Here is a 27468-nt window from a genome sequence, read left to right as displayed (position 1 = left end):
TAACTTTGACCAGGAATCAAAAGAAACCGGAGGGCATTATGTTCCTGGCAGCTCGTTAGACGTTGGCCAAAGCTTGGCGGAAACAAAGTAAAGCGCCGATTTTTCCTGACAGCCCACTCTTCAGCAAGGTATACTCATGAATCCATGTTTCCTCACCACCTCAATGTCGAGGAGTCCATCCTGGAATAGATCCAGTGGCAGAAGTTAACTTGATGGGCAGTGTTGCAGCCAACCCTTCCTAATGTGACAAGTGTTCGGTAATTGATCGCCAAGACCCTAGCTCATGGGGAATATCACATGCTGTTGTCCCATACCTAGAACCCAGATCCACAGGAGCAATAAAATGAAGGCTCCGACTGTATGAGGAGACAGCATAGGAGCATAGATTGGTAAATCACCCAAACAAGAAAATCATAAGTGAACACAAAAGTGTGCCGATTTACCCACTGAATTCTTTTATCGCTGGGCAAACCCCGTGGTAGGATCTCCACTGTACTCTGCCATGGAGAGTCACATATCCTGCTAGATTCTAATGTCACAGAAAACAAATACAATATCCAACTGGGAGAATGAAACCCTCTTATACCAACTTCAAGGCTTTTCATAGACATAAGATGAAGGTTAGAGAATCCAAAGTCTGAAAGATATTTCTTATATATCAGAGTAGGCCAGCAACATGATGTCTTGGTGTTTATGAAAAGATAATTTTTATAAAAGATTTTACGGTTGTTTGAATTTCTAATCACCATCTCATGTCCACAGTTGGCCCAACAGATGGAGCTAGGAACACTGGTGTGCCAATGGCATCCCCAGCCACACATGAAAACAGTAAGTGATTCAAACCCAAATACGGACTTTAGAAAACCAAGGCTAATTAATCTTGCTTCTACTCAGAGTGCGTTCCTACTTAAAATATGATCCTGTTTAATGTTTGTCAGTCTTCTCAAACCAATGCTGGGCATTTCCACTAAGCATCTTTCCTAGACAGATCTATTTTTTCACATTCTTCCTTGATTACAACTAAACTTTTACTTCTTAACCTTCACTGTCAAAAAGATGACATAGGAAAGACAAAACAAAGGAGATATTTTAACTGCTCCCCAAGCTCCAGAATTCTATGCTTCTGAATAACCTAAAATAATATAAAAAGAAAAAAATATGGAAATATGAAAACAATGAAGGGGAAATGACAGGATATCCACGCAATGGCCATTGTTCTCTGCAGAAATGGAGGTCAATGGATTAACACCTGTGAAGTGGAAGGAAACAAAAGAACAGCACAAATAGATTTAGAAAACCTCCAAGCCCCCCTAAATGACATCAACAGGACAACAGCAAAGGGTAGAGATTGGCAGGCTGGGCATGCGTTAGGCAGGCATGTTGCAGCAAAGCTCTACTGTTTAGCCAGTGTGAGTGAAAGCAGCTCAAGTAGAGTGAAGCACAGTAAGCAGCCAGGCACAGCACAAGCACAGACACTGTGAATCCAGTGCAAGGGGTTGGGCAAGGATGAGGCAGTTACGTGTTGTGGAGCAAAGTGCGATTTATGTGCGAGTGTCAGGGTAGCTAAAACGTGACCATGGAGATAGTTTTCTCTTACTGCTAAACTAGAGGTGGTACCCTAATGTACACATCAGGAGCTGATTAACACAATGCAGAGAGCAGGGAAACTTTACATAGGAAACAACCAATCATTTTAAGGAGAGCTAAGCCAATTCTGGTCAGACTGGGCCTCCCGTCACTCCCGCTGACCAAGGGCAATCTACCTCAATATCATGGGGCACAGTAGAAGTGTTCTTAAGAGAACTGCATACATAAAAATGTATCTTATCACAGCCATCTTTTACTGGAGACAGACTGAATATTGACAGTAGGCCTATAATGTCCTTACTTGTCCCACAATCATCTCACAAAGCACAATTTTAGAGATCGGCTCCTCTATTTCTGGTTTCAGCCCTTGTCCTAAAACCTATTACACCTAAACAAGGCTTGCCCAACATTATCAGACACTATTACTGTTGATGCTTAATTGCATAGAAGTCCATACAACTTGGACATTATCTAAACATTTAAGCAATCAGAGCATGACTAATGGCAAGAATGGGCTGTTAGAAAATTAAAAATCGGCAAAACTTTTACCAATAATCTAACCATTAATAGACATGCTTTTACATTCAGTTACTCAATGTTACTCAAGGGTGATAAAGACATTTTGAGAGTCACTCAATCTTACTCAGGTTGTAGGTGGCACATGGCAACCCCCTGAGACATATGACTAACTTCAGACTTAAGCCAGCCATATATGGTTTGAATCTTGGCCGGTTCAGCAAGAATCGGCAGAGACTTGAACCATGTATTGGGCAGGCTGATTATACCAAAGTTGATCAATCAACTTGGGTACAGCCATCCTGCGCAATTTTACATGAGATTATTGCAAGCGGCTGTTATAGCCACTAGCATAAATCACGGTCTTCTCCCGGCGGGGATGGCTTCCCCCACCAGGAGAACACAATGGCTCGGCAGGAGGGATTCCCCTGTCAACACTGTCTACATTAATGGGGGAATCAAGCAAATTTTGCTGTGTCTATGGTCAGCTATAATAAGTGTGGCTATTCTTGTGACCGCTAACTATTCAGATATACATGCAGGCTGGAAAATCAGTTTAGTGCCGACTGTTTATAGAAGCATTGTACACTTCTCTCCTGTACCCTCCCTGACCAGGTAGGTTGGATAAAGTGGTTAAAGCGGAGCTCCACCCAAAAGGGGAAGCTCCGCTTGTTTGCACCCTCCCCCCACTGCCACATTTGGCAATTTTTTTTTGGGGGGGGGGGGAGTGGGTACCTGGTTTTGACAGGTACCCAGTCCCACTTCTGGGTAAGATCACCATCGGCGATCTACGACACTTCCGGCTCATCCTCCCTCCCCAGCTACCTTCTGGGACATTCACAGGTCCCAGAAGACGCCGGGACCATTCAAACAGGGCAGCGACTCACGCATGCGCAGTAGGAAACCGGCTGTGTTTCCCTTACTTACAATGCCGGCGCCTGCACAAATTGGCTTGGGGTGCCGACATCACAGGATCCTTGGACAAGTAAGCGTCCTTATATTACAAGTGTAGCTGCTGACTTTTAATTTTTATTTTTCACAGACTGGAGCTCCACTTTAAGGTTTTTTTCTCTGTTGCTAAAATTTAAAATTGTAATGAAAAACCATCCCTCTAAAGAAGTTAGTTACTCACAAAGATGAAGTTGAAAAACAGCCTGATAATTGCAAGTGATGTTCAAAATTGGCATCTGGTTTTAACTGAGCAGTCTGTGGACAGCCATATTGTATGGGAACTAGAAAATTCTCACTGTAAGTGTAACATGTATAAAGCAGTCATATATGTACTAGTACTACTATTGTTTTAGTACATGTTTAATTTCCATTTTTGAATATTTATTTTTTATGCAATATTTTGCTATTGTTTATACACTATTGAGTACACTGAATGCACTTTATTAATCTTTGCACCCGTTATATGCATTGTGTTATATATTGCAAGTATATTTTTAGCGCTGCACGCTTTATTTACATACAGTTATATATGACCGCCAGTTGTCTACAGATTCTGAACCCTTTAGCTATAATCCCTTTTAATGATGGACATTCGGAGGCAAATATTTTGCACAATATGCAGTAGTTGAACTGTCAACTAACTGACACAACCATAAAGCATAGTGACAGTCATTTAATAAGCTTTCCATACTCTTGTGCTTGTAGCCTGTTATTTTGAGAGTTCAGTATAATTGGGCAAATAATGTGACCCTGTCACCACAAGGTCACTTTTTCAAGGAAGCCAACCTGAAAAAGAAGTGTTTCTTTACATGGCCATTCTATACAAGCCATTGAGAGGAACCACAGCAACCAGTGTGGGAGTCAAGCATTAGAATCATCCCATGGTCAGAAGACTGCAGTGGCAGTGGACCTTCTAGAAGAGTGGCAGGTTTTCCATACATGGGATGACGGAAAGGTAAGTAAATAAATGCTTCTGTTAAAGGTGGGCATTTTTTTTTTTATAGGTGGTGACAAACACTTCAAAGTGTAACTGTATCTTGTAGTTCCCCTATTTCCTGTACAGGATGCTGGTAACGTGTCCTGGATGGCAGGTATATTTCCCCATTTTTTTGGGTTGTGATCCCTTTAAGGAAGACATTGGTCCTACAGGGGTTAAGCCACCTGCAAGGGAATCCTGAAAAGCAGCAGAAAGGAATTAGCACCTGTCTACAGTGGCGGTCTGTCCATTAGGGGCGCCTCCCACCTAATCCATGCGTCCAGCCCCTAATCTACATGCAGGGCGCCGGACGCATGGATTTCAACTGGGTTTTTTTTTCCCTGGAAGCTCATGTTTAGAGCCCGAGGCTCCAATTAGCTTCAAAAAAGGGTGGGCTCAGGGCACAGAGCACTTGTCCCCATGTCAAAAACACAACCGCTCAGCAGGGGAGATCACTGTACCAACATCAGATTGTTAGTACAGTGGCTCCGACCTGAGTTGTCAGGTTTTTTTTTTTTTCGTTCAAGGTGCTGGGTTGAAGGAAAAAAAACCTGATAGTGTGTACTAGGCTTAAGACTAGCAGGGAGAGCTAGGGCGACTTCATATGTACACTTGTATTCTTTTCAAGTTATGTGCATTTTGTGATGGTTTTAAGCCGTTTTCACACCTCAGTATTTTTCAGGAAGCACCCTTTCAATGTGGTGCATTTTATTCTTAAAAAAATAAAGTATTTTGCTGGAAACCAAACCAATGCAGTAAGCTGGATTTTTTTTCCAAGGTGCACCTACGCTGTTCCAAAAGTAGAGATGTGAAAGCAGCCTCAGGGTATATTGTAAGGGCTTCATTAAGCCCAGACCCCCTTGCACCATTAAGCGGCATTATAGAAGTATGTTACCATAGCACGTTTTAGAAGCTTAAATGAAGTGATACACTAGGACATTAAAAGGAGGTGAGAACAAAGATGCAAATGGAAAACTGGAAAGAGGAATGAATTCTAAGACCAGATGACAAAGTCAGATCAGCTTTTCTATTAACTGGCTAAGCCAGTGATACCCAACTCTCTTATAACCCAATCTCCTGCCATCCAGGTGCATAGACCCATACATCTGTGAAAAGGTGTTTTTTTTACTCTGCTACTTTACTCTGTCCCTGTACATAAGTACAAGGTCGGTCGTGCATTAGGATTCATACAGCCACTGTGCCTGTCAGGCAATAATTGATTCTTAACAAGCTTTCAGATATGGTTGTAGGCTACTCCATGCGCATGAACAAACAGCTCTTTACAGATGTACGGGTCTATGCGCCCATGTTAGTGAACCCGAAGCAAACAATACAAGATATACCTTAAAGCTGAACTTCATCCAAAAGGGCAAGTTCTGCTTTAAGGCCTCCTCCCCCAGTCCTCTAACATTTGGCACATTTTTGTCACAACCAGGTGCCCACAGTTGAGATGCCGACACCGAGGACCAAGGACAGGTGGAAAAAAAAATGGCACGGGTGAGCCCGGAGCTGGATCCTGGGACAGGTGGGTGCCTGATTATTCATAAGTCAAAAGCTACAGTTTTTGTAGCTTCTTACTTTTCCATTTTTCAGAAATAGGACTGGAGCTCCTCTTTAAAGCGGTCGTTTTTACTAAACAGTGCAATTTAGTTTTTGGCGCTAAACCCCAGTACAGAGATACAGAATGTATAGTAACATAGCATTGCAGTCATGGAATAAATGCTGCAAACTGCGAAACAATTATACTGAATTCACATCCTGTTATTTTACAGGATGAACTGTTAATGAAGCTCCAGGGAGTTCAATCAAATGAACAATATTTTTGGTACTGGCCATTCTCTAAAGGGAGCCAGGCAGAAAAAAGCTCCATTTGTAAGTGCTCTGTAGTTGCGAAGTGAAAGCACTATGCAGCTTAGAAACATAGAAGAGTGACTGCAGAAAAAAAAAAGACCAAGTGGCCCATTAAGTCTGCTCCATTTTTTTTTCCATGAATACACTTTGTTAAATTGATACTAAAGTCTCATTTTTTTAGTTTAAAAATAACAAACATGTTATACTTCAATGCTCCGTGTAATGGTTTTGCACAGAGCAGCCCCTATCCGCTTCGTCTTGGGTCCCTCTTCAGCACACCTGGCTCCTTCCTCTTGTTCAGTGCCCCCACAGCAAGCAGCTTGCTATGGGGGCACCCGAGCAGAGCTGCAGCTTCCTGTGTCCATTCACGGACACTAAGCCATGGCCCGGTCCCGCCCCCTATTTCTCCTCATTGGTTCACGGACTTTGATTAACAGCAGTGGGAGCCAACAGAGCCGCGCTGCTGTCTCAGCCAATGAGGAGAGGTGTCTCGGACAGCCGAGTCTCTCATGCAACATCGCTGGATCTAGATGAACCTCAGGTAAGTACTAGGAGGGCTGCTGCCCACAGAAGGCTTTTTATCTGAATGCATAAAATGCATTTAGATAAAAAAAAAAAACCTTCTGCCTTTACAACCACTTTTAAGTTTTGTCTGAGTATAGGTCTGTGTTTGTCCCAAGCATGTTTGAATCCACTTACTGTTGCCTGACTCACTACCTCTGCTGGAAGTCTATTCCAAACATCAACAACGCTTTCTGTAAAAGAGTATTTTCTAAGATTAGTTTTAAACTTTCCTCCTGCTAGTTTGAAATCATGTCCCCGTGTTCTTGATCTTAGCTTCATACTGAAAATACTGACCCCTCCTGAACTCTCAAGACTAAAGTAAACCTGTCATGCCAGATCACCAGATGAATAAATAATAATAAAACTAATGCAGCCATCACATCTAAGAACTGGTAAGCTGCAATACAACAAATGTTCGGTTTAATGCCACTTTAATCTAATTAAAAGGCTGCTGTCTCGGCCAACAGTATTGGGCCGGGAAGGGGGGGGGGGGGGGGCTGCTGTAAAGAGAAGGGTTTTTTTTTTAACTTCATGTATTATTGCATGAATGTATGCATAGTATGCATGAAGGTAAAAAGCCTTGAGCCTTTAAGATAACAGACTGTACCTACTAATAATAAGTACTCAAGGTTAACCTAGAGAAAAGTGAGTAAATAATAGCTCAACTATACTGATAAGTTAAAGTGATTCTAAGTGCAATTTTTTTCTTAAATAACTATTAAACTTACCTGCTCTGTCTAATTGTTTTGCACAAAGCAGCCCTGATTCTCTTCTTCTGTGGTCCCCCCACCGGTGCTCTGGACTCTTCCCCATTGCCGAGTGCCCCCAGCGCAAGCTGCTTGCTCTGGGGGCACTTGTGCGTGCTTGCTCCCAAGCCAAGTTTTGTGTGTCCACTGTCATACAGTGCGTGGCTTGGCCCTGCTCTCTCATCACTGGCTGTACCTATAGAACCACTTTAAAGCAGTCATACTTTAGGAATCAGATATTGAGAACTGACTGTGTTCCAGATTGAGTGGTTATCCTAGGTTTTGGGAGATTTTTAAGGATCCCAAGGTATGCAGCATGTCTTTTACGAGTAGACAAAAGTATGCTTAAGCACCTTCTATAGAATCATATACAGTATAGGTAAGGTTAGGTAGGTTATACAATGAGCATGAAGAAAACTCCAACAGGTGGCAGAAGATGAAGTTGCCCTTTGGTGTTGATGCAAGTTATTTTTCCACCTTCAGTACTATTGCGCAGCAGTTTAAATATCACACGTTTAGAACCTCTTCAGTTCTCTTGGTGGTGGTCTGGCCTGGTGGCTGCAAATGTCCAGCAGACCTCTATGAGGAAATGCTCACACAAAGGGATCAGACTGAGAACACAAACAGGGAAGGCACATAACATGGCAGATTAGACCACCAGATCCTGAAACATGAGCTACGAGGGTGACCCTGATTAACAACACTGGCTGGTCATACACCCCATCATGCCATATTGTCTTTTGGTGCTCTGCATGAACTTTCTACACATTGTTGCAAGGCCATAAACATGTAAATAAGTAATGTTTAGTCATGCATAGATCATACAAAAATCCACTGCACCCAATGGAAACGGTCTAAGTTTTTCTGGTGGTTGTTCCTTTACAATTTACAACCAAATGTTTCCATGGCCATATGATTCTGTCCATTCAAATTTTTCCAGCGCCAGACTCCAACAGACAGATAATATAGCCAGTGGCAAAACTTAAACGTACCCCATTAAACATGAAGGATGCTGCAACAACCTGTTTGGCACAAAGAACATTTGAAAAACATATGCCATTTATTCTTTTTACAAAGCTCATTGTCTCTGTGCCTACAAAAATCAAATGTGCCTTCCTCTTGAGTATGGTTTTATCAACTAGAATACAAAGCAATTACAAACAAATATAAAACTTGGACAAAAACTGAAATGCCAATCTCAGAAAAATTTCCCAATGTCTCACAATGAGTTAGCCAGGAGTTGCTCTATCTGGTTGGTGACTAGCTCTTGTTTAGACCTTTGTGAAATGTTGTGGGAGTTGGTGGAAAGATGTGTAGAACTGAGGGGCGCTGGCTGGGCATAAGGAGGAGGGACACAGTGCAGGGACAGCGGGCAGGAGAAGAGGGATCAGTGAGGGTAAGGAGGACCTTTTTGTTTCAGTACCTGTTCCAATAGCGGGCGCTGTTACCAGTACGTCCTTGCACTGTCCGAGGGTTTAAGCTGCCAGCTCATATGGCTGCTATTGTCCAAGGCAGCCAAATACAACTGTGTTGTTGCAGGAAAGAAAGAGAAAAAGAGAGTGGAGCCTCAACGTGCATGAAACATGATACATTGCAGCCGACACATCATGGTGGAGTTTCCAGCCATGTGTGTCCAGGAGGGAGGGCTCTATCACTCTACAGGAATAGCCCTGGATCAACATGGGAGCACACAGGGGAAGGGAAGACTGGGAAAAAGATATCAAAACAGTTGAGCATGTCTGGACTCTCTAGATCATGATCATTTCCCTGCAGTGCTGAGAGCTTGAGCAGCTCAGCCCTTACCTGAGGAGCCAGCTGGGAGCACCTGAGGAGCCAACGGGAAACCCCTGAGTAGTCACTACAGATAATCTGTCTGTTCCCTTCTTTGCCTGGACAGCGTGCACTCATATTTTGCCTAATGCACAGCTTCTGTAAATATTACAGCAAGAGTTCAGCCAAAGAGAAGAGCAACTACAGAAGCATGGGAGTGTACACTAAAGTATATGGCAGGTCCCAGTCAAGTAAAAAAAGAAAAAATTACTTCACCCAAACATCTTCATTTTGTGTGGAACCTAGAAAAGCTGTATTTCCTCTCATTTTTTATGCTTTCATAGCAAGCTTAACTCAGACCTTAAGCCTAGCTACTGTTGTCACTGGGAAATTCTCTATATACTCCTACACTGGAGTCAATAGTGAGTGCAAAATACAGAAATGCTTCATAATTTGGCCTCCAGCAGAGTCTCCAAAGGAATTATATATATATATTTGTAGGAGAAGCATTAAGGGCTAACCCTGCCCTATCTGGTTAGTTCTCAGAATAAGCATTACATTACACTGTACATTAGTGTGTATAGAGCCCTGTGGTGACAGTAAATTCATTATAATCATTTGCTTAGGCCCAGCTCACATTTGTTTATTTTCTTGCAGTAGAACCTATGGAAACACATTTATAGTAGCAAACCTATTCATTACAATGCATATAACATACATCTATGAGCTATAAGTAACCACAATTAAGCCCACTGAAGCCCATAAAGTGCATACACCATGCACTTTTGTGCATATTAACACAGCTGCATCAAGGAAAATTGCTATAGTGAAGCTTTCTCAGCAAAAAGCCATGTTATCACATATACATTAGTGTGAAAGGGCCATACAAAATGCAAGTAAATCAAGTCTGATATACGCCTGTAGGTTCTAATCTATCCAGGTCATGGTATTGCTAGTAGTAGCCAATCACACTCAGACTTGTTCTGTTATGTCCAAGACATTTAGCAACTTTTATATTAGCCACTTCTTCAGCTCTAATGAGGGTCAGAAAAATACCCCGGAATCTCCATCACCTTAATCCAATCACCATGGAATGTGTCAAAGCAGATGTTGGTTGACCAAGAACAGGATGGGAGGTGTGAAAGTTCCAATTCCATTTATATAATCCAATCTCCTGGTTCCATAATGTCTGCAACAGGTCTCAATTCCTCAGGGGAGACAAAACAACCGCTCAACAAGCGAACGACCCAACATAGGTGGTTGAACTCTGAGGACAGTGGGGTGCACATTTTTGACAGAGAGGACAACTGGTTTGCAAGAGGCAAAAACACAGAACAAGCCTTACTTAACACCATATGTCACCTACATATAATGCTATTTTAAACATCTTTAACCTGATGTTCTAACAATTCACACCTTAAGATTGTTAATGTGAAGTATTAACATGTTCCACAATTCAGGTTACCATGGGGTTGAAATTATGTTAAGCAAGTCGTTTTGAAAAACATTTACACTTTCCATTATGTTCTGGGTCAAACTGCTTTGACACATTCCATTGTGTTTGAACTAAGAGGACTAAATAACCTTTATAACTATAAATGCTGAAGTATGTTCCTGACATTCATTAGAACTGAAGAGGCTACTTGAATTGACTGTAAAATGAAAATCCGGCTGTTCAATCATGTCTGGACGTGGTAAACAAGGAGGCAAGGTCCAGGCTAAGGCCAAGTCCTGACCATACAGGGCTGGTCTGCAGTTCTCAGTTGGTCATGTTCACCGCTTGCTGAGGAACAGTAACTATGCGGGGTGGGTTGGGGCCAGAGCTCCTGTATATCTGGCCACGGTCCTGGAGTATCTGACGGCTGGGATCCTCGAGCTGATCAGCAACACCACCTGCAGCAACTAAGAGACCTGCATCATCCCCTGACACTTACAATTGGCTGTCCGCAACAACGAGGCGCTCAACAAGCTGCTGGGTAGCGTCACCATCGCCCAGGAAGGATTCCTGCCCAACATCCAGGCTGTGCTTTGCCCAAGAAAACCGAGAGCCAAAAGCCCACCAAGACCAAGTAAACCGGGTCAATTTATTTATGCCTTTAACTATACAGAACAAGTCTGATTGAATGTCTGACTACTACTTCGTAAGTCTGATCCATTAATAAGTAGATAATAGTCTTATATCAATAGGAGGAAATGGAAGGATGGCGCTTCTGCCCAAAGTTCATCCGATAAGCTGTACCAGGGACAACATCATAAGCAAAGTTGGGGAAGCTGGAATAACACTTAGAGCAGCACTTTAGTGAGAAGAAGCAACTCTGACATACACATAAAAAGAAAGCAGAAAGGAGCTTCTAAGTGCAGTATTCAATAGTATATTTTATTCCATAAATGGTTAAAACACTTACAAGATCCGGGGGGGGGGGGCGTAATACAGGCATGTAATAATAATAATCACAATTCCTGGCTATTACCTCAGCTACTTCTGTGAGAAGCCGACCAGCAGCTGTGACAGGAGGGAGGGGAGTGGGGAGGCAAGATGGCTGTCTGGCATCCAGAGCAACTTAAAGGCCAATCCGACCCATTGGGGCGTAGGTTTGATAAAGGAGCAATCTGCTCAAATTCCAAAAACGCATTACCGCCCCCCCCCCCCCCCCCCCCTACCTGACGTCACTTCCGGGACATGTGTTCCACTGTGGTTCCATCTGCCAGATGGCCATCTTGACAGGAGGGAGGGGAGCAAGGAGGCAAGATGGTCGTCTGGCATCCGGACCCACAGTGGAACGCATGTCCCAGAAGTGACGGCAGGTGGGGGCAGTAACGCATTTCAGAGCATGCGCAGATTTCTCCTTAATCAGACCTTCGCCCCCATGGATTGGATTGGCCTTTAAGCGACCCCATGGTTCTGGATTACAGACGGCCATCTTACCTCCTCGCTCCCCTCCCTCCTGTCACAGCTGCTGGTCGGCTTCTCCCGACGAGAGTTGAGGTCATAGCCAGGAATCTGGATTATTATTATTACATGCCTGTATTAACCCCCAGATCTTGTAAGTGTTTTTAACCACAAATGGAATAAAACATACTGTTGAATACTGCACTTAAAAGCGCCTTTCTGCTTTCTTTTTATATCAATAGGTACAGTTTCAATGTCCATCATTCTTTCTACTTTCACACCATATGTTTTTAACTAAGCTAAAATTGAAAAGTAAACCAAGAATTTAAGTGAAAAAAACTTCACAAAGGGAACTAAAGACAGTGAGGACTAAACACATTGCTAACACCAATTGTATAAACGTAATAAATGTATTTCTCCCTATCCCGGATAGATTAAGCATAACGCTATCGGTCAAATACAGGAATAGAGTGCTTATCCCAACACCTCATATAAACACAGCGTGCCAATGAAACAACGATAAGGCCCCTTTCAGACGGGCAGCAAATTCCTATGGACAGGCATGTGTAAATAGTCTTGTGTCAGTTTACACCCTCCTACCTCTGAGTCCAATCGGGTCCGCAAATAAAAAATAAATAAAAAAAAGGAGGAGATCCCCATCTTCTTCCGTTTAGGTAGAGTAGATCAGAGTTATCCAGATGTAAATGGACAGTGGAGTCCATTTATTCCTCCTACGTGGGAGATTTATGTTATACACTGACAGACTGAGAACAGTGCCTGAGCATTTGCATGAATTCAGGTTTTAGTGGAACTGAATAAAACTTGGTATGAAAAAGTTAAAAATACCTGGAATGGAAAGACATGGATTGTTAGGTTAGAGCGCTTACTACCTCGGTAGCCGGATTTGTTTTGGTGCATGGAATGGACCTTAGTTCCTTTAAAGCGGAACTACACTGCAACTGAGCACCACAAACCAAAAACGCTATTTAACTCATTTGTAGTATTCAAAGCAAACTCACCCATCCATCCATGTCTCTATGCTTTATTTTGCTATGAAATAACTTTGAACCCCCCCCTCCCCCAGCATTTCTGGTCGTGACCATCCTGACAAGGGCAAATGATGCATGTACCATTTACTTCCTGGAATCCATCTGCCCTTAGCTCGGGCGTGCAGACAGGAGGGTGTGCTTAGCTGAGAAAATCCCTCCTACTCCAGGGATGGATGACATTATTTGCCTAGGCCTGGAAACCAGGAAGTAACTGAGGAAATGTAAAAAATAAAATAAAATAAATAAAGGTTAGATTGTAAGCTCTAAGGAGCAGGGCCCTCTGATTCCTACTGTATTGAAGTGTATTGTATTTGTACTGTCTACCCTCAAGTTGTAAAGCGCTACATAAACTGTTGGCGCTATAAAAATCCTGTATAATAATAATAAAAATAAAAAAGGTTTAAAAAAGAGGAAATATGATCTACTTTTCTATCTATTTACCAATGCCAGCAGCATAAGGATTACAAATAGTTAATGTTGATTGAGTGTGTGAAATTGTGCTTTAATGAATATGGTCAGATTATGAATATGGTCGTATTCTTTACTGAATTTATACCTTCCTATAATTCTGGGACTCGGAAACTGACAGTGTCAAATGTAAAATCTGGCAGGCTGGTTGTACCAATGTTGATGATCAACCTGGTACATTCAGCCAGCCCATACATGGTTCGAATCTCAGCCAGTAGATTTGAATGGTCTATGGCCGGCCTAAGCTTTGACGAAAAATAAAAAATAAAAAAAAAGAGAAGCCAAATAGTTTCTATGCAGAGCTACACGAGATTTTGCACTCTCCAGATTTAGTAAATCAACCCCATGGTGTTTATATGAGGTGTTGGAATCAGCCATCTATTTCTGTATTTAGCCAATAGCTGTTTTTCTCAGTCTATCACAGATCGGGAAAAATAAATAGAATATACAGGCTCTCCTCATTTAACGACCAGGTTCCGTTCCAATGACCAGGTCATGAAACGAATTGATCGTTAAACGAGAAGCCACAAGTAATTAATATTTTAAGCATTCTTAACTACTGTACTGTATAGTGAAAAAAAGGTCTAAAGACAAAACTCCAGCTCAATAAATGTTGTTTTAATTGGTATAAGTACAGAATACAAACGAAAATTCTGTACTGTACTGTACAATACAATGATGTATAGAGCGTCTTTAAGGTGGGGAGAGCTGGTAGTAAGTCCGGACGATCGTTAAACAGGCAAGTCGTTAAACGAGGAGTATCTGTATTTATACAATTTCGTGCTAGTTGTGCGTTTAGTCCCTACCATCTTTTGTTTCCTTTGAACAGATTCTCAAATTTGTTTAGGTAGATGGAGCACCCACTGAATTAAAGGGAGTCCACACCAACTATAACAAATCGTCTTATACATTACCTATTTTGTATATAAGATTGTAAGTAACACCAGAGAAAGTGGAAATATAAATGATGTGAACTCTATGGATTAGGGCTAATAGCAATGTGTCCATGCAGTAAGCCACTTCCATCAATCAGAAATCACTGTTCATTGTTCTGACTGTTGTACATGGGGTAAAGACGAATTCTGATTGGTTTCTGAAGCTTGCTGCTCCCTGCCTTTTGTTCCATAAGCCTGAATTGGTTAATACAACCTCCAGGATATACGGTTCCATTGCCAGTTACCCTCTCAATATAATGCACGCTGTAATGAACAGATGTAATGGCAAATGTCAATGTAATGAGTTTTAATTAGTCAAGTGTTGCATGACCATTCAATCTCCTTCTTAATTTTGTTAGTTTAATGAGCAGCCCCAGGGAGAAGGCAGACAGTGAGGTTTACAGAAGCCAATGGGGGTCATTTGTCACTTCCAGAGACTGAAAATACAAGATAAGGGATTTTATTTTTGCAAGATCATGGTAACGGTTCTAACAACTGAATGGTCACTAAGCTCTTATGTCTGACACACTTTCATCATAATAAAGTGCGATAAAGGTCAAAGTGCAGTGGCCACCTGCAGCTAATCAGAAGCCATTATTGTTTCAGAAACAATGATTAACTTAATCATGGTTCACTTTTCACACTTTGCCAACAAGCCAGGAGTGGAGTGGTTTCGGGAGATTGAAGTGGCCCTGGGTAGCTGTCTGCAAGCACACTTGTGGTGCCAACCATACAGTCACTTTTGCATGTAAATTGGACCATATTCTTGGTGTACCCTTATTATGCATATAGGTTTCCTCCACCCTCTCTGGTTTTTACTTATGATCCTGCCAGCTCTTTCCAATACTTCTCATTTTCTGCGAAGAGCTGACAAGGATGCCAATAAAATGACAGCAACATAGCATTTTCATCCCTCCACTCTACGGGCTTGATTTACTAAAGGCAACAAAATTGTGTACTTTACAAGTGCTGTTGCACTCATGTTGCCCAGAGCTTAGTGAATGTGGTGAAGCTCTGCTGATTTCTATAATCCCATCATGTGCAAGAAAAATGCTGTTTTTTTTTTTTCCTTTTTTTCCTTCCACCTGGGTATTCTTTACAAAGAAGCTTTATCACATTCACTAATCTCTGGGAAAAACAAATGTAACTGCACAATCTCTTTACCTTTAATAACAACTATGTGTCCCTATTAGGACTAACAGGACGAGTTGAATGTTGGTATCCCGGAGGAAGTGTCAATAGCATTTAGTGCAGCCCAGCTCTCCTCGCTTCCTCCCATCCTGACCTGCAAAGTGTTGCAAGGAAAAGTCTGACAAAAGAGCAGGGTGCTCTGTCCTATGACATCTAGGTGTCACAAGTCCCAAACCACCAGCCACACAGAAAAGGGGTAAGATTGGGAGACTTGGTGGTCACATTCAATTTAGCCACAGATTTTTTTCTTTTTACGTTTTTTAACAAAGCGTGAATAGCCTTGGCGGTCTATTCATGCACTTTCATTGGAGGTGTTGGCAGGAGAACTACATTTTTTTTTTTTTAATCGGGCCCCAAAAGCTTTTAGCCATAATGTGCTTGTATGCTTAGTATATTATCACATTATGGCAGTATTACTTAGCTAACGATATTCTCCAGCTCTGCACTGTGGGTGCTCCTTTTAACAGGCACTGCCACCTTCCCCCAGTCTTCCTTCTGGGTTCCAATTCTGGCTGGCCAGGCCATGATAATGTCTCTTCTGCGCATGCACATGGAGGCACGCTGTCGTGGCACAGGGCTGGACTGTGAATGTATATGGTATCGGGCGTTTATGACAGAAAAGGGTCTCTTCTGTCATAAAAATCCTACCAGTCAGCATTTTTTATTTTTTTCAGGTTTAATTCCACTCTAAGTACAGAATTGGTTTATAAACTCACCCATAAAAGATCCTAATTGCAGTAAGAGAATTATTGTAAGGTTGTTCCGTGGAAGATTTCTATCTCCACTCATGCAGACTCTTGTTTGTGTTGCATCTATATGATTTTCATACTTCCAAAAAGTCCTGATTTTCGATACCAGAAATGAGTGGGACATTTTAGACTCTGACATAGCAAATCCAAACATAAGGGGAGTTTTGATAGAGATGGCTGGTTCATAATATGACCCCCATTGTTAATTATGAAATGCTGGAATGTATGTGGTTCACCTTTATATGTGTATTTTTGTGGTTTTCCAACTTTCTGCCTTATTAGCACAAAAATCAGTGGCATCAAATGAAAAATCAGTTTTGAACCACTTACAAGGAGTAGCCAAATGCAAGTGAATTTCTGATTGGCTGATCTGTCTCTACTGCTGTCTATAGAATGTCATCGAATAAGCCCAGTAGCGTGTAACCAATCAACCACTGTGAAAGTAGGCCATCTCTAAATATAGGCACTTTGATACTGGCAAAAGAAGGTGCCAGGTGAGAAAAGTCTATACAGTTTCTGTCCTCTGGCACCCAGGACAGGCAGGTTGAATGGTTTCCAGCCATTTTGTTCTAGATCATTCCACTATGGCTACACTATACAGGTTACCACAGTAATTAAACTTACTGAAGGAGGAGGTGACTCACGTCCAATGAGGGGGGTGTTCTCACATCGGGGATTCTGAAAGTTGGCATTCTGACTCCTGTGAAGAAAAATAAAGTGCATCATTTGTCATGTGCCACAACCTGTAGCAACACAATTGCAGTTTACTGTAGTCCGATACGTAAAGAATACAACTAATCAAAACGTAAAATGGTTCCCCATAGGAATGGATAGGGCGAAGATGCACATGTGCAGTAGGGTTTCCACCTCATCCCTTTAAACCCAAAAACATATGAATTACACAGGTTCTGAGGGTAATTTAGCCACAGAACCTGTGTAATTAATATGTGTTGGGGTTTAAAGGGATGAGGTGGGAACCCTAATGTGCAGGCAGAAGAGGACCCAGTGATGATGGTTTCATGAGCAAAGCCTCAGATGAATCTGAAGATGTTGAATCAAGAAAGAAAGCGAGTATTGGACTGGGTGTGTTCCACTCAGTGGAGGCCCAATTTATTAAAGGACATATGAACTTGAAGTTTAAATCAGCTAAATACATTCCAGGTTCATCAAAAGGTATTTAAAGGCTTACAGTTTTTTTTTTTTTTTTCAGAAAGCCTGTTATCTGACAGCATGCAGTAGAGAAGGATTCTTGCTCCCGGTCTAGAATTTTTGGTCCTTCTGCAAGGGTCTGACATGCCACTCATTGACTCAGAGCTAGAACGCTTTATAGTTCAATGTTTTTATTGGGTTTTATTAAAAGAAAGAAAAAACAGTAGCCGTCATACTTCAATACATAGTAAAAGGTACATAGTCGTTTGATTACAGACAGAATAAAAATAACAAGCATATCTGATCATCAGAAGTGCTTCTAATAGCTTAATAGGACATAAAGGGCATTATCTCCCCCCCCCCCCAGACACCCCATCTGGGAACACACTGCATCCTGAGGGAGAGACAACACAGCCAACCCTTATGTTTCATCATTCTTCACAAGAAATGGTTGCCAACATCTGGTAATACAGAAAAATAGGAGCTTATCATGGAATGCTTTAATAAGTAGGGAACATGCCAGAATTCTGCAAAGAAACCTCTGCTTCCAAAAAAGGAATGATGGTCCATTACTACAGCACGTAGGCAGAGGACAGGCTTTTCTTCTCAGGCTGTGGCTGATTTCTAAAGAATAGGCACTATAAGACTTTGCCCAGTCTTGTTTTAATGCACCTGGAATATAATTAGCACATTTAAAGTGGAGCTCCAGTAGTCTTTTTCACCTGTCCCAGGATCCAGCGATGTGGTCACCCGAACCGTCGCTTCTCTCCCTCTCCTCAGAGCCGGCATTTCAACTGCTTCACAGCCAGGTGCGCACTGTGCATGCGTGAATCGCGCTGCGCCTGCTGAATGGCCCAGCAGTCTAGAAGACTGCAGGGAGGGAGAGGGAGAGGAGTACGTCTGCTCAGATCGCCTAGGCAATCCGAGCGGAAGTGAGAGTGGGTACCTGTCAAAACCAGATACCAGCTCCCCTCTACAAAAAAATGAAATGCCAAATGTTGCAGGAAGGGGGGTGAGGAATGCTTAAAGAGTAACCCCCCTCCCCTTTTTTTTAACGCCACTGATAAATAGCTGGTGAAGGGGAGGATGGTGCACAGGAAACTTCCCAATCAGTAACACCATATAAAAACAAATGTTAAAGAGGTTGTAACCCCGAAGAAAAAAAAAAAACCCTCTAAGACAAAGGCATAATGAGCTAGTTTGCATCACATACTAGCTCATTACGAAATACTTACCTTAGATTGACGCTGTAGCAGCGGTCCCCGTACACCACTGTGACAGGCGACATGTCTCCCAGAGTTATTTCCGGGTTCGCAGGCTCTGGCGCTGTGATTGGCCTGGAGCCGCAATGACGTCACACCCACGCATACATGTGGGAGCCGGCGGTCACGGCACGGCTGCTGAAGAAACAGCACGAGTGAGCAGTTTTTTCAGTGCGCATATGCGGATGACATCAGCGCAAGTGTATATGGTAAATATCTCCTAAACCGTGCAGGTTTAGGAGATATTTTCAGTACCTACAGGTAGCCTTATTATAGGCTTACCTGTAGGTACAAGTGGTGTAACTAGGTTTACAACCACTTTAAGGAAAGTGGAAATATAGCACTGGACCTGTAGGGTTATCTCACTGGTATTACGATCTTAAAGTATTGATGTCAATTTAAATGATATGGTTCCCAGGAAGGCAGCTTCTACACCCCAGAGGATCTCCAAAAGTCTCCGTGGCTTGTAGTGTAACAAAAATGTAAATTGAAGTGCTGCACCACTGCTAAGCGTTTTAGATGCAACTTTATTCCAATAGACAAATCGAACAAGCTACTGAGGCGCCTAGGCCTACAATTCACACTGGAAAAAAATAACATTGTAGATTCAGTTCACTTCTGGTTTGTTCACATTGTGGTCAATTAAGCCCTGATAAAAGGAGCGCTCTTGAACCCCCGAAACGCAGTGGAAACCTTTTTTGGATCATACCCCTGACTTCGATCAGAATACATTTTTATCTGGACCTCTTAGCAGTGGCGTGGATGCTTCAATTTCAAATTTTGTTATATAAAAACAAAAGATCAACTGTCATGTTGAAGTCCCAGTTACCAAAAAATGGCAACCAAGAGTTACAGGCTGCAAAGACAAAACATATAACTCACATGTATTCCGTTACAGGGGCGTTGCTGACTGTGTGTGCAGCGGCGGGGATGCTTGCTTCACTGCCATAGCTGCTCCCACAGCTGTATAAACTGGGCATGTGCACCCTGTACAGGTTGTCATGAGTCTGTCGTGTCCCCGGGGTGGTGGCCTCCTCGTCCCCCTCGTCATAGCTGCCCCTAGCAGGTAGAGATAAGTTACTTGAATGGCAACAACAATAAAAAAAGAAAAAAGAAAAAAAAAGAAAAACAACTCTCCAAAGTGATTATGCTCAAAAAAAAGATGTCAGAATAGATATGTAGGGAGCTGTCATTGCTCTCTTGTTTTTAAAGGATGTGCTCAGCTCTACTGCCCTCATCATTCTCCTCACTTTAATAACTGGTGAATCACTAATCTGAAACAATTATGTAGCCAGTAAAGTGTTTGGATATCAGATATGTACATGCAAAAAGTACACCTAAACCCAAAAAGGTAAACATTTGCAATGTTATAGGTAACATGTAGACATGTTATTTGCACCTAAGCAGTACTCTGTACCTTTTGTCTGGCAATCCTACTGAAATTTAGCAGATCACTTCCGGTTATGAGAGGGTGCCTGGACACTCCTGAACTTGCATCCTCATAGCTGTGTATCTGCAGAGTGAGATCTAAGGCACTGCTGCCTCTGCCTGCTAGATTCAGGAAATTAGGAGTGGAATTTGGGGATGTCACTACTGTGCGGCTGGCTCAGTGTTCTCCAAGCTGGAGGATCTGACATGGGCAACAGAACCTTGCCTCAACCAAGATGGCCAACACTACACAGATACACAGTGCAGAACAAGGTATGGCAAGTTCATAATGGGGAAAAGATCAGCTGCAGGGAGACCACATGGAATACTGGTGACTAGTCCCTCAGCTGAGCTTTCTTATGTGGACCCGTTTTGTAAAATATACATATAATATATTATAATAATGTTATATTCTCTGTATAATAGATGTGAACTTTACCGGAGTACAGCACATGGATGTGCTTACTGCTAAGTCCTTTTTCACTTTTGTATAATAAATTTGGAACTTTAACATTTCTGTTTTGTTGGTTCTGCTCACTACATGTATGCCCCTTTACAGTCCCTTTGCTAGAACACAAAGTCTGCTATACATATTAGTGGGATGTGGGCATACTAGCATCCCTTATTGAAATCTTCACTTCTATCCTAACTCAGGACTATAATCAGTCTTTTCCACTTTTCTATAGTCACAACTCCGGGGTCACACACAAATCTGGAGACTACCAAACGGTACTGTAGGGCATTCCTAGTACTTATCTTAACCCTTGACTCTGGTCAACGCAATTAAAGAATTGCCCTTATTTGATGCTAAATGTGTATTAACATCAACCTCTGTAGATCCATAAGTGGCAGGCGACTAGCAGGATGCTGCCAAGTTGCACAGATAGAGTTTCTGGTCACTTGATTAACAGATAACAAATAAGTGAGGAGAAAAATGACTGACGCATTTCCAAAGAAGGAAAGGTGGGCAGAGAACTATGTACATCTTCCATACCATGTGATTAGAGTTCAGCATTAACAATCATTATTACCTGCATTTGCTACTCCTAAGAGCGCAGTGCGGGAGACTGCATTACATGTGCGTTTCCCACTTCACAGGTGAACGCACAGACCTTGCGAGTCGCATGTGGGTTCCGATGAACTGTTAATGGTACCCTAAACACATCTCGCAAAACGCAGTACTATTCTGGAAATGTAGTGCTTGCACTACTTTTTCCGCGCTCCAGTGTGTTTTGCAGCCCATTCAAATGAATGGGCTGTCAAAACTTCACTGCATGGGAATGTGCACGTTCCAATGTGAACTAGCCCTAAATAGCATTCATTTGCATGGCGGTTATGTTAAAATACAACTTAAAATAAAAAATGTTAGAGATTGGAGATTTGATTTAACATGTATTGCTGGAACCTCTGTCAACATGAAAGCTTTTGAAATGTTAAATTATATTAATAAACTGTCCCCATTGGTTGAGTTTGTAAAAAAATTTAAGAAAAAAAAAAAAAGTTTAAAGTTTTCTATATTATATTTCACCTATTTTTTTAGAGCAGTTTGAAAACTATAACAAGTATTAGACTGCATCAAATTAAATGGGTAAAAAAACAATGATGGAAAAATGTCTATTTATTATAGGAAATCAAATCACATTTGTAAAACATGCTGTATACAAAATAACCACAGGATGGCAGCAGCATTTCATCATAAAAGCTCATCCTTGCAAATAGCCATTTTCTTGCACTGCATAGTAATAAACATTTACAAAATCTTTCATAAAACATGGTTACAAAACAACATACACACAAAATGTTTAAAGGTTATATTGTAAAGGTAATTTGTCACAGTTTTGAAGAAAAAAAAAAAAAAAAAGACCATACAGGTGTCAAATATTTTGGCTTATTTATCATCCTATGATTTTGCCAATGAAGATGAATAGATCATTAGCTTTCAAATTGTAAAGAAACTACATTCAGTTTTTCTTTGGCGTAAAATTGCACGTCTCCCTTAAAGGGGAGCTCCCCTCAAATCTTTGGAATGGAGCTCTACTCCTTTACAATTCTGAAAGTATTAAGCCGACCATGCAGAATTTGTGTTGTAATTTTCTCTATTCATTAATATGGGGGTAAAGCAGACTGAAGGATCAACTGCTGGAGAAATCATTTCTACAGGACATCAAAAGAGAACATTTATCAGCGTCTCCCAAAAAGCCCCCTCTTGCTTGGTTTTCTTTAGGGCTGATCTCCAGGCCAACAGATAAAATACATACAGTATATAAGAAATGATTTACCTGCCAAAGGTCCATTTACTCCTGAGATTTACACAGCTGAGTGGTGGTGACTAGATTTCTATTTACTGCTACTAAGCAAATTCTATGCCCATAACCCCTAAGTAAGAAAGCCCAAGGGGAGCAAAGTACTAACCCTCCCACCTTGATGATGCAATGCGCAGTTAGGGCAATGCACATCAAAGGCCCAGATGACGTTACGTTGACGAAACGTGTTGGGCAGAGCTTCTTGTGTCACTTTGAGCAACCTTGACGTCAACACTCCTGGCTTGAACTGAATCTTCGCACATTGCTTGGTGTCGTGTACCGGGGGACGCATACACCTTGGTGCTGTGCTTAGGGGATGCAAACACAATATGGGCAGCACATTGGTACAGCATTTGGTCGATGCTTGCACATTAAAAATCAGTGCACAAGGAATCATGGGACTTGTAGCCCTGAAGATTTAGATCTCGGATATGCTCAGGCAGCGCTTCCCAGCTGGAAGTTAGCGGAAAGGCTGAAGGGAAGGACACAGGAAAGAAAAAATCTTAACACTAAGAAGGAAGACTTTGGGGCACAATAAAGGAAAACAACACTACATTAGCTACAAGCTGGAAAGAGCATGGTTACACTGAGGGTTTAATACTACTTTCGCAGAGCAAAGGTCTTAACCATTCACATGTTTGTCATTCTTAGTAAGATAATTATCCCCTTTCACGGTCAGCTCCATCTAGTGGCCATAATACAGTATTTTTATTTATTGAAGTATTTCAGTAAAAATACTACATTATGGCCACTAGATGAGGCTGGTGACCACAAGAGTTAATTATATTACAAACAATACAGTACACAGTTCTGATGCATGTGCAGATACTTACGATCCCCTTAGAATCCAGAAGGATAAGAGGACTGGAAAAAGCCTATGAGAGCTGAATTTTACTCTGCATGAAAAATGTGTGTAATTTGCAAGTTACCACTTACCCAGCGAAAAAATATTGCAGATTTGTTGAGTTTTCCTTGATTGTCCCAGTCAAGTCTTACCACCACTACCCCCCCCACCCCTCTGCAGACAAACATACAATCACACACAAAGAATAAAAAAGCAGTTACTCACATACCTCCTCTGCTGCCAGGTGTGGGGCACACTGCACACAATGGAGCTGAACATCAGGGCAGTGACAAAGGAGAACAGGACCAGGTATATGAGCCCCTCCACTCCATCATAGCAGAAACCGGTGAGAGACTGGACATAGTCCTGGCAGGGGACAAAACACAAGCAATATCTTAGGATCTAGGTGTAGGAGCCTGGTACATCTCAGGATCTAGGTGTAGGAGCCTGGTACATCTCAGGATCTAGGTGTAGGAGCCTGGCACATCTCAGGATCTAGGTGTAGGAGCCTGGCACATCTCAGGATCCTGGTACATCTCAGGATCTAGGTGTAGCAGCCTGGCACATCTCAGGATCTAGGTGTAGGAGCCTGGCACATCTCAGGATCTAGGTGTAGGAGCCTGGCACATTTAAAGGATATCTAAACTCAACAATAAAAATATAATCTATTGCAGCTTACCAGTTCTTGGATGTGGCGTCTGCATTTGTTTTTATTTTTCAGACTAAGATCATTTTCAGCAAGTACAGGAAATACCTGTTGATCTTGCCAGAAATGCAGTGTCCTTGTCACTACCTGTGAACTGAAACCACAAATAATGTATATTCATTCTGTAAACTACTAATCCCAATGTAAAGAGGAATGATTGTCTGTAATCTTGTCCAAGGGTGGCCCCCTTCTTATGTACAGTGGAGAAGCTATTGTAGCCACCATAGGACAGGAGTTACCGGTACCAGCTGAAAATAAAGCAAAAAAAGAAAACTAATGCAGCCATCTCCTCTAAGGACTGGCAACATATCACATTTTAGTTTTTAGGTGAAGATGCACTTTAAAAAAAGGCAGTTAATGTTGGTTGTTTTATCTTCCTTCATCTTTTATAATTATTGGAACGAATGAAAACAATTGAACCTCTAGGTGGCTTATCCTGTTGTACAGCAAGTGGCTCAAGTGAATTGGGTGCCATATGAAAATCTTTAAAACCCAACTCCAGGAAAAGTAAAAGTCCCCCTTGTAGTGCACTGCAGGCATGAAATGCTTGTCATCTAGGAGACGGTAAAAACCTTTGCTTACCCAATACTCTGCTTCCCTGGCAAATGATGGTCCCCAACACTGCAGCAGTGGACTGTTCCTTGGCATCCTGGCATCCAATGCAGGGCTATGGGCCTTGCATCAGTCATGACGATGTCAGGGGTATCTGATTTCCAGGTTACAGGCGAGAGGAGGTTGCAGGGATCATTCTGGCAGCAGAAGATCGGTTAGATAAAACTAATTTACTGTGTCCTCTAGATATAAAGAGGCAGTTAACCCTTGCAGTGCAGGTGCAGCCCACCACAGGGGAGGAGTTTTACTTTTCATATAGCCACATACATTACAATCTATATCAAGAGACTACGCTATCGTACCATAAGTGGACAACTTTGACCAACATACGCCAGATATTTCAGATTAAACTATTCTTGCTAATGTCACAGACACAAGCATGAGGAACCCCAGCTACTAGGATTCTCTTCGTGAGAGAGAATTCCTTATTTCTCACCTGTCAACCCAACAACTAACTGATTATTGCTGGTGCTGATCATTTACATACCTCTTGTATGGCTAGCCCTACCGATCATGAAAACCAAGACGATTAGACAGCTACTTACCAAGTGTAATCCTCGGCAGTCCACCAGAGCTGTGAGATGCTGCAGATTAATCTCTGTGGAATTCAGAACTCCTTGAATGTTGATAAGTTTATCCTGAAACCAACACAATCAACAGTCACTAATTTACCCTTGTTTTTAACTCTTCAATTTTCCCAGATTGTGGGTAATATATCATCATTCATGATACATCAGGGGCATGGAAGGAAATCAAGAGCACAGAGAAATAGAAGTAGCTTGCAACTTTAATGAGATATTGTGTTGCTACGGCTATTTTGGTGTTTTTTTATAGCATAGATATGTTGAAAACATTTTAGTTATATGTATTGTTTTAGAAGTTAGCCTTCCCCTATTCATGTGCAAATGAACTTGTTGGACTGGTTCATGAGCTCAGAACAGGAAATTATGTAGGCAGGAAATGAGGGGTAGGGGAAAGGACTTGAACAAGCCATGTGGTGAAAGAAAAAAAAAAAAAACTGCTGTTTTCAGTACTTCAGAAAAGAATCAGTCTGGAATATCCTGGATCCTAGAAGATGACTCCATCACCAGCAAAAAAAAAAAACAAGCTAAGAGGCAGTTTAGTATACTTATTGCATATATTGTCTGTGCTAATTTGTTTGAAACAATGGGCATGTGTACATTGTAGGCATTTTTTTGTAATATCTGTCAGTCTTGTACTGTATTCCTAACATTTTAATAGTTTGTATGTTCAGCATTTTCATTTAGTAAAAGCACATTATTACACTACAGAGGTTTTAATTGCTTCCTTGCTTTTAACGCAAAGCAATCTTAATGGACGCAAAGCAAAACAGATAGAAACATATTAGCCAATTACATTACAACAAGAAGCTAAAAAGCAAACCCAAACCAGAGATCAGGCTGTTTTTCTTGGTAATTTAGTGGGATGTATCAGTGCAAAAAATAAAAATAAATGAGTGACATGCCCCTTCTTTATACAAAACTTTTATCCACAGGGCAAAAACTTAAAATATCTCAGAATTTTACAAATGCTCTATGGACTGTGCGGCCTACTTTATGTGTGTGGGACCCACCATCCGGACCCTCAGAACTCAGTTTGGTGAACATCAAAGATTAATCAAGCAAGAGAGTGTGGAACATGGTGTTCCCAGGCATTTTGCCGAGAAACACAAATTAACTGAAGGTCTGGATTATGGAGGCCATTTCCAGAAGCCTCCCTTTTGCAGAGAGGTTCCGAAAATTAAGCAAAAGGGAGGCTTTTTGGATTTTGACTATGAACATGCGGTCTCCCTTATGGCTAAATGAGGAGATTGAAGTGAACACCATAATTTAATACTAGCTCTAATATAGATCACCAGCTTTTTGAGGGGGCAGGCAAATGCGTTGGCGAATGTTATGAGAGCAGCGTAGTTTGTTTTTATTATAATTTTAATAGATCTGTATTAACTTTTTTTTGTTTTGTTTTTTAATTAAATAATAGGTTTGACGAATTATTTTAACAGTAGGTTTACATTGAGTGTTGATAAAATTCATACCCAGACTACATATTCTACGTGATTATTAGTGTGACAGACTCACCCGGGACAGAGGCTTTTGGAGGGAACTGGATGCTAGCCTCTTGCCTACCGATTATGGGTCCTGGCATTTGGGGGAACTGTGCGCTTTGTGAGCTGTATGCCTGGGGACCCTTGAGGGGATATTACTTTGTATTCGGGTCCTTGTCCCCCAGAACACAGTCTCTGGGAACCCTGTGAATGCCATATTGGAAATGGTGACTGGGAGGGTATGTCTTGGATTGCTTAAAATGAGACAGTAATATTTATCCACAATATCTCCCAGGATATATGTAAAGACTATTCTTGGTTTGTTTGATTCTGAACGCAACATGTTAGTTGAGAGAGCTGATCACATTGGCCTCTAGAACCTGGTAGGAGCCGGATAGTCTACTCCTACTATGGTTTGTTGCCTACTAGGCTGAGGAGGGGGGGATCACTGTTTGTATTGTTAATTGTAATTAGCTCCTGATATTGTAAGAAGGTGTCCTGTGTTTATACTACTGTGTGAAGCTCAGTGACCACAAGTCTGACCTGTAGTGAAATCCTGATTAATCATAACAATGCTCTGGAGGGCACGGAGTCACATCAGCTGCTTTAAGGGATTAGTTAATTAGCTTATGTTAATTCTGTTTCTGGTTACAGATGTATTGTTAAAGTAATATGAGCAGGAGGGGGGACCTCCTCTTCTACTGTATATAAAGACTTGTAATTTTGGTTCTAATAAAAAAAAAGTCCATGTCAGCAGCTAAACAAGTATCGTCTTGTTTTGTGCTTGTGAGCGGTTGGAATATCTGATATCTATATTCAGAGTGGGAGAAAGTGGTATATGACGAAAGCACTCAGA

The 27468-nt window shown here is 41.7% G+C and overlaps 1 protein-coding gene and 1 pseudogene across 6 annotated transcripts in view; one reads left to right on the top strand and one right to left on the bottom strand.

Annotated features, from left to right (window-relative positions):
* Window positions 1-27468, bottom strand: part of TTYH3 (tweety family member 3) — a 222755-nt gene that overhangs the window by 15950 nt on the left and 179337 nt on the right. The window contains exons 10-14 of one of the 6 annotated variants that reach the window (XM_073636709.1): window positions 25093-25185; window positions 23459-23595; window positions 19537-19707; window positions 16868-16943; window positions 8615-8716 (exon numbers count right to left, since the gene is read on the bottom strand). In XM_073636709.1, coding sequence (XP_073492810.1) covers window positions 8636-8716; window positions 16868-16943; window positions 19537-19707; window positions 23459-23595; window positions 25093-25185 — 558 coding nt within the window. In that variant the 3' untranslated portion in view covers window positions 8615-8635. Of the gene's footprint in view, window positions 1-8614; window positions 8717-16867; window positions 16944-19536; window positions 19714-23454; window positions 23596-25092; window positions 25186-27468 lie in introns of those variants that run through there. The other 5 variants (XM_073636708.1, XM_073636711.1, XM_073636710.1 and 2 more) reach the window with 5 other exon arrangements.
* On the top strand, window positions 10643-11034 carry LOC141148883 (histone H2A type 2-B-like; annotated as a pseudogene).

Source organism: Aquarana catesbeiana, linkage group LG06 (assembly GCF_042186555.1).
Source record: "Aquarana catesbeiana isolate 2022-GZ linkage group LG06, ASM4218655v1, whole genome shotgun sequence".
Lineage (NCBI taxonomy): Eukaryota > Metazoa > Chordata > Amphibia > Anura > Ranidae > Aquarana > Aquarana catesbeiana.
Note: the sequence above shows the minus strand (reverse complement) of the source record. Positions and strands in the feature narration are given on the sequence as shown.